At 39.8% G+C, this 11313-nt stretch overlaps 1 protein-coding gene across 1 annotated transcript; it reads left to right on the top strand.

The window, feature by feature from the left end:
• Positions 1 to 8892: 8892 nt before the first annotated feature.
• Positions 8893 to 10050, top strand: LOC131682052 (mantle protein-like). The gene is made up of 2 exons (XM_058963226.1): positions 8893 to 9023; positions 9149 to 10050. The coding sequence occupies exons 1-2, from the start codon at positions 9018 to 9020 to the stop codon at positions 9698 to 9700; spliced, it is 558 nt and encodes a 185-aa protein (XP_058819209.1). The 5' UTR covers positions 8893 to 9017; the 3' UTR covers positions 9701 to 10050.
• The last annotated feature ends 1263 nt before the right edge of the window (positions 10051 to 11313 follow it).

Genomic DNA, 11313 nt, shown 5'->3' with positions numbered 1-11313 from the left:
TTATCACAATTTATTGATTTAACGACCGGAGTGCAAGATCTTTCGTCAATAATGCTTCTGCATTGTACACCAACGACTCTGAATTAAGCTAATTCCCCGATATTTTGTCAAATACAGTATCTTACTGAATATTTGTCGATGTACAACAAAACTAGCCCATCACTACAAGACGACTTTTATGATTATAGAAATCAAGTACCATATCCACACTACGATACAGTCTATCCAAATCTGCAGCTGAACTTGAAATATGGCACTGGGCCCTCCTGACCTTGATTATGCGATGGCTGTTCGGCCATCTATGGAAGTTGTCCTTTAATGTCAGCTTCTTTCTCCGAACAGCCTAGATAAGCCGTGTATTGTCGGTAGTGGTTGTTTTAACCGGCTAAGAATTACACTACGGACTACCTGTTCCAGTGGCAAAAATCCACCAAACAGGGAACCCCAATTCCATAGTGTCATGCGACCCGTGCTATGGGTAAAATTGTTGAGGGGGTTTAAAACATTCTCAACGGACGAACGGAGCCTGGGAAGAGTTGGGCGAACTCCCCAGTATACTGCATTACGCAGCGGAACGTTCACTCTACACACCGAAGTTTTTACACCGATGATCCGCTTAATTTTGCCGAATTTTTGTTGGCTGGGGGCTTGCTGAGACTCATGGCTGATGGTAGTTCGGTGAAGTTTTGTTGAGTTTCGATTATCAAATTTCGATGTGTACAGATGAACCTGCCCAGAGGCCGTGTGGTATCCGGCCAAGAATTGAAGCACTGGGGTCCTGTTCCCATGTCGTAGGAGGCGACTGAAAGTAGGAGACCCTAAGTCAAGGTGTAGTTCCGTGCCGAGGACTTGAGGGTCTAAAATATGCCAGTCGTGCACGGAGCATTTTGGGTTTTGCCCTTACTGTGTTATGCGAATCTCTGACACAGTGGACCATTATTTTCTTCGCAAATCATGGGAATCAAATTATCGTGTCCAATTTAAACCTGATATGGCTCGCTATATGCGTTAACATCCCAACTCGCTTGGTGTCCTCTAGTTGTGCTATTTATGTTGGAAATGAAATGTACAGTTCTCTAATCAACAATGGTTAGAATAGCACAAATCAATCTCCAGCATAAACGTACAGCAACTATGAATTTATCTCGACTCATGCAGGAAGGTAAAGCTTCCATAGCATTGGTTCAAGAACCGCATTTCCATAAAGGAAACTTTTATTTTGGAAAGTTATTTAACACTGCCTTCATTGATTACAACAAGACAGTCATGACTAACCCACGTGAAATGACTCGTGCTTGCATTCTTGCAAATAAGGCTATTGACGCGTATATATATATATATATATATATATATATATATATATATATATATATATATATATATATATATATATATATATATATATATATATATATATATATATATATATATATATATATATATATATATATATATATATATATATATATATATATATATATATATATATATATATATATATATATATATATATATATATACACGCGTCAATAGCCTTATTTGCAAGAATGCAAGCACGAGTCATTTCACGTGGGTTAGTCATGACTGTCTTGTTGTAATCAATGAAGGCAGTGTTAAGTAACTTTCCAAAATAAAAGTTTCCTTTATGGAAATGCGGTTCTTGAACCAATGCTATGGAAGCTTTACCTTCCTGCATGAGCCGAGATAAATTCATAGTTGCTGTACGTTTATGCTGGAGATTGATTTGTGCTGTTCTAACCATTGTTGATTAGAGAACTGTACATTTCATTTCCAACATAAATAGCACAACTAGAGGACACCAAGCGAGTTGGGATGTTAACGCATATAGCGAGCCATATCAGGTTTAAATTGGACACGATAATTTGATTCCCATGATTTGCGAAGAAAATAATGGTCCACTGTGTCAGAGATTCGCATAACACAGTAAGGGCAAAACCCAAAATGCTCCGTGCACGACTGGCATATTTTAGACCCTCAAGTCCTCGGCACGGAACTACACCTTGACTTAGGGTCTCCTACTTTCAGTCGCCTCCTACGACATGGGAACAGGACCCCAGTGCTTCAATTCTTGGCCGGATACCACACGGCCTCTGGGCAGGTTCATCTGTACACATCGAAATTTGATAATCGAAACTCAACAAAACTTCACCGAACTACCATCAGCCATGAGTCTCAGCAAGCCCCCAGCCAACAAAAATTCGGCAAAATTAAGCGGATCATCGATGTAAAAACTTCGGTGTGTAGAGTGAACGTTCCGCTGCGTAATGCAGTATACTGGGGAGTTCGCCCAACTCTTCCCAGGCTCCGTTCGTCCGTTGAGAATGTTTTAAACCCCCTCAACAATTTTACACGGGTCGCATGACACTATGGAATTGGGGTTCCCTGTTTGGTGGATTTTTGCCACTGGAACAGGTAGTCCGTAGTGTAATTCTTAGCCGGTTGAAACAACCACTACCGACAATACACGGCTTATCTAGGCTGTTCGGAGAAAGAAGCTGACATTAAAGGACAACTTCCATAGATGGCCGAACAGCCATCGCATAATCAAGGTCAGGAGGGCCCAGTGCCATATTTCAAGTTCAGCTGCAGATTTGGATAGACTGTATCGTAGTGTGGATATGGTACTTGATTTCTATAATCATAAAAGTCGTCTTGTAGTGATGGGCTAGTTTTGTTGTACATCGACAAATATTCAGTAAGATACTGTATTTGACAAAATATCGGGGAATTAGCTTAATTCAGAGTCGTTGGTGTACAATGCAGAAGCATTATTGACGAAAGATCTTGCACTCCGGTCGTTAAATCAATAAATTGTGATAAATCGTGTGGTGGTTTGCAAAATGTTTTTTATTCACTTTTCAAGGAGTCACCCGGAGCACAAAATCAGTTAATAATACCACAATATTTTCCATTCGAAATAGACGGAAACTAATCTGTAGAACCAAATACGCTAGGAATGAAAAAAACGTTGCTCTAAAATCAATCACTGATTATTTGCACTGAGCTTAGGCTATCGAGGTTCGAGACCGTGTAATAAACAACAATATTTACGTAATTCCATTAAATTCTTAAAAGTTTTCTTCAATATAAATTCTTTATAATAAGCTTTAGATACTCTGACCATTGATAAAAATGAGTATTTCATTGTTCTAAACAACTTTGTAGAAGGTCAAACAAATAATTTAAGAGTCATTAAGGTAACAATACTATTTGAATAACTTGTTTTAAAAGGCTTTTCAGTCGCTAATAACGAAATATATCTCTATATACGGAATATAATGAGCATTCATGTCTTCATAGTTATTTCCAATATCATTCTTACAACTTCGCTGAAGATACCAAATCTCTAAATAATGTTTTTTGAAAAGTAGATTCTTTATTATGACTGCAAGGTGGATTACTCCCCAAAAATTTTTTTTGAAGGTGCGATTTATATTATAAAATTTCTCAGATGATACTGAAGTTAGCAAAGCTGTATTATTGTGCCACATGAGGCCAAACTCGCCATTCACCTCTGATACAGAACTCTTATCCCTTACCTCCTCGCGGTGCCAACCGAGGGATGAGCCACCTTATGCGGTTTTGCTTGGACCCGGGGCGGGGTAATGGCTGGACAGATTTGCACTATCAAATGAAAGCTGCAACCTTCCCATCGACTGCTGTTGAACTTTTATTGATCAGACTTCCGGTTCCGGAGTTATGGATGGAAGACTGCGGTCACACAGGGAATTCCCATATAAACTGATACCACGGTCACACAGGAATTTCCCATATAAACCGTTACAATCGTAATAACGCAGAGGTTAAATGAACGTCAAATTACTTCGATTTCCAGATCTAGATCACTGATGGCCAATCAAAGATTCTTTGAAGTTATTGTCCACTATTGACAATTCCGGAAGTCCCGGGCTTCAGGTATATTCCACACTTAACCCTAGAACGTTGCACTTGCGTTTTCCACCCTAGAACGTTGCACTGGGGTATAAATGTACCCCCCGCTTTGATCGCATATATATATATATATATATATATATATATATATATATATATATATATATATATATATATATATATATATATATATATATATATATATATATATATATATATATATATATATATATATATATATATATATATATATATATATATATATATATATATATATATATATATATATATATATATATATATATATATATATATATATATATATATATATGTTGTTCAGCATATCTACCGCATAACGAGTCATCTCCTTCTGATGATTTCAAAAGCGATGTATCATATTGTAGCAGAAATGGGCTTCCACTCATTATCGGCAGTGATGGGAATGCTCATCCCATCATTTGGGACAAATCTTCATATTCTGAATGTGGGAAACCGACCAACTGTTGCGAGATCTGGGAGGGAGGAGGTGTTAGACATAACACTTTGCTCTGATAGAATTTTGCATGAGCTGGGAAATTGGCAGGTTCCAAATGAAACTGAACCGTCTCTATCCGATCATAAATATATATTTTTCGATCATTTTGATGTCACCTTCAATTTGGTGACATTTCGTAATCCTAAATCTACAAACTGGGACCTCTTTTTAGAAAACTTGGCGACTAAATTTCATGGATATTTTCCAACAACTAGTCCACTAGACGACTTAGATGACGTCGTGGATACGACAAACTCATTCATATTAGCATCCTACGAAGAAGCTTGTCCACTTCGTACTGTTAAATCGACTAGGGGAACCCCTTGGTGGAGGGCTGAGCTTGCAAGAATGAAAAAAGTTATGAGAAGAGCTTGGAACCGGCGTCAGCGTGATGACTCCAGGGCTTTCAGGTCAGCTCGTAGTGCATATAAGAAATGTCTTTGATCTGCAGAACGGGCTGGCTGGCAAAGCCTATGCACTAATGTCTCTAGTCTGAACGAGGCTAGCAGATTAAATAAAATTCCCTCCAAATCGAATGATTTTCAGATGAACTCCTTAAAAACCAGAGATGGTGTTTATGTGACGGACGAAAAAGATGTTCTTAATTGTCTCTTCGACACACACTTTCCAGGTTGTATCGATCCGGAGTTGAACAATGTTCACAGATCTCATTCTGGTGATTCGGACTCGTGGGCGTTAGCACGCACATTGGTTTCCACTGAATCGGTCGAGTGGGCAGTTGACAGCTTTGCTCTATACAAATCACCCGGAAAAGATGGAATACTTCCCGTGCTACTGCAAAAGGGATTTGATATTCTTAAACATGTCTTGAAAAAAAATTTTGCTTTCCAGTCTTGCTACCGGGTATATCCCGAAAGCATGGCGACAAATAACTGTTAGATTTATTCCCAAAGGGGGGCGCCCAAGCTATGAAGAAGCCAAGAGTTTTAGGCCTATCAGCTTAAGTTCTTTTCTTCTGAAAGCTTTGGAACGGATAATCGATCATCACATCAGGAACGTTATTTTAGTTGAATATCCACTGCACAAAATGCAACATGCATATCAGTGTGGGAAATCCACGATCACTCTGCTTCACGATGTTGTTTACAACATTGAGAAAGCCTTCTCGCTCAAGCAATCTAGCTTGGGTGTATTCCTAGATATTGAGGGTGCTTTTGACAATGTGTCCTTCCAGTCTATTCTGGAAGCGACGCGCGGTCATGGGATATCTGCATGTATCTCGGGTTGGATAAACGCAATGCTTAGTAACCGCATACTTTGCTCGTCACTGCGACAGGCTGAGATACGGAAGTTGAGTATTTGTGGTTGTCCTCAGGGCGGCGTTCTGTCACCTTTGTTATGGAACTTGGTAGCTGACGGCTTGTTGAAGAAACTCAATGAGCTTGGATTTCCAACCTACGGGTTTGCTGACCAAATACTAATTACTGGATTTTCCATCGTAACAATCTTTGACTTAATGCAACAGGCATTAAGAGCTGTCAAACAGTGGTGTCGACAAGTTAAACTATCAGTTAACCCAAGCAAAACTTCAATGGTTCTTTTCACGAAGAAGCGAATAACAACCGGGGTTCGCCCTTTGCAGTTCTTTGATTCTGAGCTACTGTGTGCAGATCAAGTCAAATACGTTGGAGTCATATTGGATTCCAAACTGAATTGGACTGCTCACATTGAGTTCAGAATCAAGAAAGCGTGCATGGCCTTTAGGCAGTGTAGACGAACTTTTGGAAAGACCTGGGGTCTCAAACCTAAATACATCTATTGGATTTACACGACAATTGTACATCCAATACTGTCATACGGATGCCTTGTGTGGTGGCAGAGAGGGAGAGGTGGTGACAGTCCAGTCACAGCTAAACCATCTGCAAAGAATGGCGCTCATGGCGTTGACTGGTGCTTTCACCACGACTCCGACTGCTGCTCTTGAGGCACTTCTAAATATCAAACCATTACACATACACCTCAAACAAGAAGCACTATCATGTGCATACAGACTGCAGGTTACTGGGCTTTGGAACAGTAACCATGTTGATCTTGCTATCAGTCATACAGGATTGTGGTCACAAATGGTTACATGGGGTGAAGATATTCTTGCTCCCAGCGATATTACACTCACTTGTAGCTTTCCTTACAGGACATTCCATGTGAAGATTCCCTCTCGAGAGGAGTGGTTGTCTGGCTTTATGGAAAGACAACAACAAACGCAAGTGGTCTGTTACACTGACGGTTCTCTGATGGTGCTGGTGTCTACTGTCGTGAAATGAGATTGGAACAATCTCACTCACTAGGTAGATACTGTACTGTATTCCAAGCAGAAATCTTTGCGATTATGTGCGGGGTACAATCGGCCCTTCAACTGAGTTTGTCCAGCAGAGTTATAAACTTCTGCTCCGATAGTCAGGCTGCAATCAAGGCCCTTAGCTCAGACAAATCCCGGTCCAAGCTAGTGATCGCGCGCCGAACCTAAATCGAAGAACTAAGCATTGTCAACACTATCTACCTTGTCTGGGTGCCCGGACATTGCGGTATTACTGGAAATGAATGGGCTGACGAATTGGCGATGGCAGGTTCAGCGATTGACTTCGTTGGTCCTGAGCCCGCGCTGCCAATTTCGACAAGTTGGATAAGGGAAAAATACGGTCCTGGGCTTCGTTCGAGCACCGCAATTATTGGAGAAATTTACAAACGTGTCGCCAAACAAAGGCGTTTCTAGTACAACCGTGAACTACTTGTGAGTTTAACTTACCTGTTGTTTATTTTGTTTTTTGTGCTGTTATTTTTCCCACCCTTCCAATTCTACTTCCCCATACCTCCTTATCCTTTCCTTCCGCACAGGAAATGATAAAACACACGGCAAGGCACAAATCCCCGACTACATATGGGGAACGTGCCATTTAAGCCAATATATTCTGATTCCTGATTCCAATAATGCTTCTGCATTGTACACCAACTACTCTGAATTAAGCTAATTCCCCGATATTTTGTCAAATATAGTATCTTACTGAATATTTGTCGATGTACAACAAAACTGGCCCATCACTACAAGACGACTTTAATGATTATAGAAATCAAGTACCATATCCACACTACGATACAGTCTATCCAAATCTGCAAAACGTTTGCTGATCTTGAAATATGGCACTGGGCCCTCCTGACCTTGATTATAACAAAGAAAATCAGTAGTGTTTAAATTATGCAACATCTCAGTTTTTAGCAAGCTGCCGAATTGTTTCTTAGGAATAGTTCAATTTGTTACAGTATGTTTCTTTCTCGGTAGAAAAACTAAACATAAGAGAATAACAAGGAAAGACACTTTACTGGCTGTTAATTAAGTCGTCAAATCACTCAGATGAAATAGATCCGGTTTATTGAGATTGTCATTGAAACTATCAATACGAAGCGTACGTTGTGGAATGAAGTGTTTACATTTAAAACCCTTTGGCAGGGCTGCTGCTGTTCAATCAATGCCATGGTCTACAAATCTTGAATTTCGACTTTTCAACTTGCGTCGTTCCGGAAGTAAATGAGTAAAAGGGGCATGACACAATTTGTTCTTTTTCAATGTGATGGCCACATACGTACTTATCTAAATACCAGATTCAAACTCTCGTTGGCACAAAGTCGTGAATTCCAAAATGCACTTTTAAAGATATAGAAACAAGTCGCCAATTTTAAAGCTTTTAATTTTCAAAGTCCACAGAATTTAATATTTATTACACATGATTAATTTGTGATCTTGGACAAGAAATTCCAAACATTACCAAGGCGTTAAAAGGTAAGTTCTAAAAATACAACAAAAATGCAAAAACTGTTTTTTGCCCAGTGATGAACGATTTTAGAACCTCAAAAATACTTCAGAGTACGCCAACAATTAAAAAAAAACGAAGTCAGATTCTCGTTACACAAAGAAATAATTTCAGCCGATCTCGAGCTTTGTTCTAGCGCGCACAGAATCCAATCACAGCTGCCTTCTCGAGTCGCGGAAAACCTCCCCAATAGGTCAAACAATGAGCACTAAATGACGAACCTGCGAAAAACCGCAACCCGCCGACATTCACAAACACACTGAATCATCTCTCGAGGGTTGCTCCCACTGTGAAAACCAGTCCACACTCGGTCCGTTCTGCGTTCTGCCCCCGGCATTAGTGTACATATTATGCTAAAACGGGGGGTCATCCGCGGAATAGGCCACCAAGATGACGCTGCCGATGGGGGGGAAACTTTGCCGTGTGTCGCGCGCATTGATCGTTTCCATCCTGCCTCCGTTACCCCTTCGCTCGTTGGAGCCCACTTTGGGGAGACAAAAGCGAGATTTATTCGATTCGTTCTCTCGCTTGCTCCCACGGTGCGACAAGTCAATTTATGCTGCTGCTGCTACTGGCGCTGAAAGTGCAACCGGGGGTTGAAATTCCAACACTTTTGTGATGATTTTGGCTAGAGCGGTTCTTTTTTTCTTGCTTGTGTATAAATATGTTGGGAAAAGTTTGTTAAGCCATCAGTCAGCTTCGAACATTTACCAGTGTTACATTTCCTACGCTTAAACAGTTGAAAAATGAAGGTGCGTGTTTCTAAAAGTGTTTCAGAACAAACTGTTCTTCGAACTTTTAAAGACTTTACTGTGATCTATCGAGAAGTGTTTGAATTTAAGTGATGATACCAAAAAATGTGTTTTATTGTTCACAGGCTTTCGTAGTGTTTGCTATGGCCATCGCCATCGTGGCCAGTGCTGCCGTGGAAAAGAAGGAGGCTGAAAAGTCAGCTGCTCCAGCGGAAGGCGAGAAGAAGCAGGACAAACGAGGTCTGTGGGATTTGGGATACGGATATGACTCGCATGGTTGGGATTCATCATCGCATCTGTCGCATGGATGGGAGGAACCTCACGTCACTACCATCATCAAGAAGGAACACGTTCCAGTGCCATATGAAGTTGAGAAGCACGTCCCATACCCGGTGAAGGTCCCATACCCAGTAACTGTCGAAAAGCACGTGCCAGTCGTTGTGGAGAAGAAGGTTCCAGTTTACGTCGAGAAGCCAGTTGCCTACCCAGTCAAGGTTCCGTACAAGGTTAAGGAATATGTCGAAGTCCCCAAGCCATACCCAGTGCACATTGAAAAACCATACCCAGTCATCGTCAAGAAGCCAGTGGTCGTCGAAAAGCATGTCCCAGTCTACGTCAAGTCCCACGGCTGGGAGCCCCATAGCCACTCCTACTCCGAGTACCATTCGTACCACTAAACAAATAAGACTGGTTCTAGCTCCTAGGAAAACCTAGGCTAACCACTAAGTTCCCAAAAAATGTTTGTTAATCCCATTAAATCAAGCTCAAGCTATTCCTATATTGTGATCTTCATGTATTTCATCGCTTCTAGCGCGTACAAGTCTTTCAATTTGTTCGACTGTTTACGTTATCGATACTCGACTTGTTACAACTGCTGGAGAAAATACTCAACTTTTCGTCTCGTAGAAAAGCACATAACTCTCGTAAGCCCCAAACCGTTCATTTTTTCAACTTGTTGACCAATGTAAATAAATTATTTTACTTTGCCTACATGTTGTAAGCAAAATGTAATAAAAAGAATAAAAAAAGGCTGAAAACTGAAATTCGCACTAGTTTGACTTTATTACTCTTCAATAAACGATGACACGGGGATCCCATTCACCATCATCCGCTGTAATGGGAAACGGTTGTAAATTTTACGGCCGTTTTGCGCCCATCAACCAGAAGAATCAACATTGCTTTATGCTTTATGTTCTCTGATCACTGCAATGTGCCTAGGTACAGCATAGAAGCGTAACACATAACTTGATTTAGCGTAAGAAGGTGCCGATCGAAGGTCTCACCACAGCGCAACTTCAGCGATGATGTAGAGAATGAAATTGAAAGTACCTATGATTGAACCAGTCTTTGTTCATGGTGCTAGCCAACGGCTAGCACACCTTTGCTATGCAGATATGTTGCTCGCTAATGAGGTACATCGTACAAATTGATCATTCGCATGAGAAGAGTGTTCTAAATAACTTCTATTGTTTTTTCTTTGTTCGTCTCTCTATATAGACCAAAAAAAACAGAATAATAGAAATAAATAAATAAATAAATAAATAAATAAATAAATAAATAAATAAATAAATAAATAAATAAATAAATAAATAAATAAATAAATAAATAAATAAATAAATAAATAAATAAATAAATAAATAAATAAATAAATAAATAAATAAATAAATAAATAAATTGGACCAGAAAAAGTTGTCCATACGTGCGATATATTACTTATTATGTTCTATTTGTTCATCTAAAATTAACACTATAATCATTACCATCTTTTTGATCTTAATACTTTTTGCCTTTCTCATATAGAAAAACGTCAACCCAATCCCGGCCCGGAGGGCCGAGTGTCATATCCCATTCGACTCAGTTCGTCGAGCTCGGAAAAAGTCTGTATGTGGGTGTGTATGTATGTGTATGTGCGTATGTGTCAAATAATGTCACTCATTTTTCTCAGAGATGGCTGGACCGATTTGCCCAAACTTAGTCTCAAATGAAAGGTGCAACCTTCCCATCGGCTGCTATTGAATTTTGGATCGAGTGAAATTCTGGTTCCGGAATTACGGGTTTCAGAGTGCGGCCACACAGAAATTTCTCATATAAACTATAGGAAAAATTAAAAATAGAATTTTTATTTTTGATGCTAAATGTGTTCAAGGTGCATGAAACGTCGAGATTTGATGCAAACTGGAAAAAAAATTTGACGACGGTTCACTTTCTTGGATTTTGGCACATTTTTGCCTTTCTCATATAGAAAAGTTATGCAATCACTCTGAAAAACGTCAACCTAATCCCGGCCAAT

This window comes from Topomyia yanbarensis, chromosome 2 (genome assembly GCF_030247195.1).
Source record: "Topomyia yanbarensis strain Yona2022 chromosome 2, ASM3024719v1, whole genome shotgun sequence".
In the NCBI taxonomy this organism is placed as follows: domain Eukaryota; kingdom Metazoa; phylum Arthropoda; class Insecta; order Diptera; family Culicidae; genus Topomyia; species Topomyia yanbarensis.
Note: the sequence above shows the minus strand (reverse complement) of the source record. Positions and strands in the feature narration are given on the sequence as shown.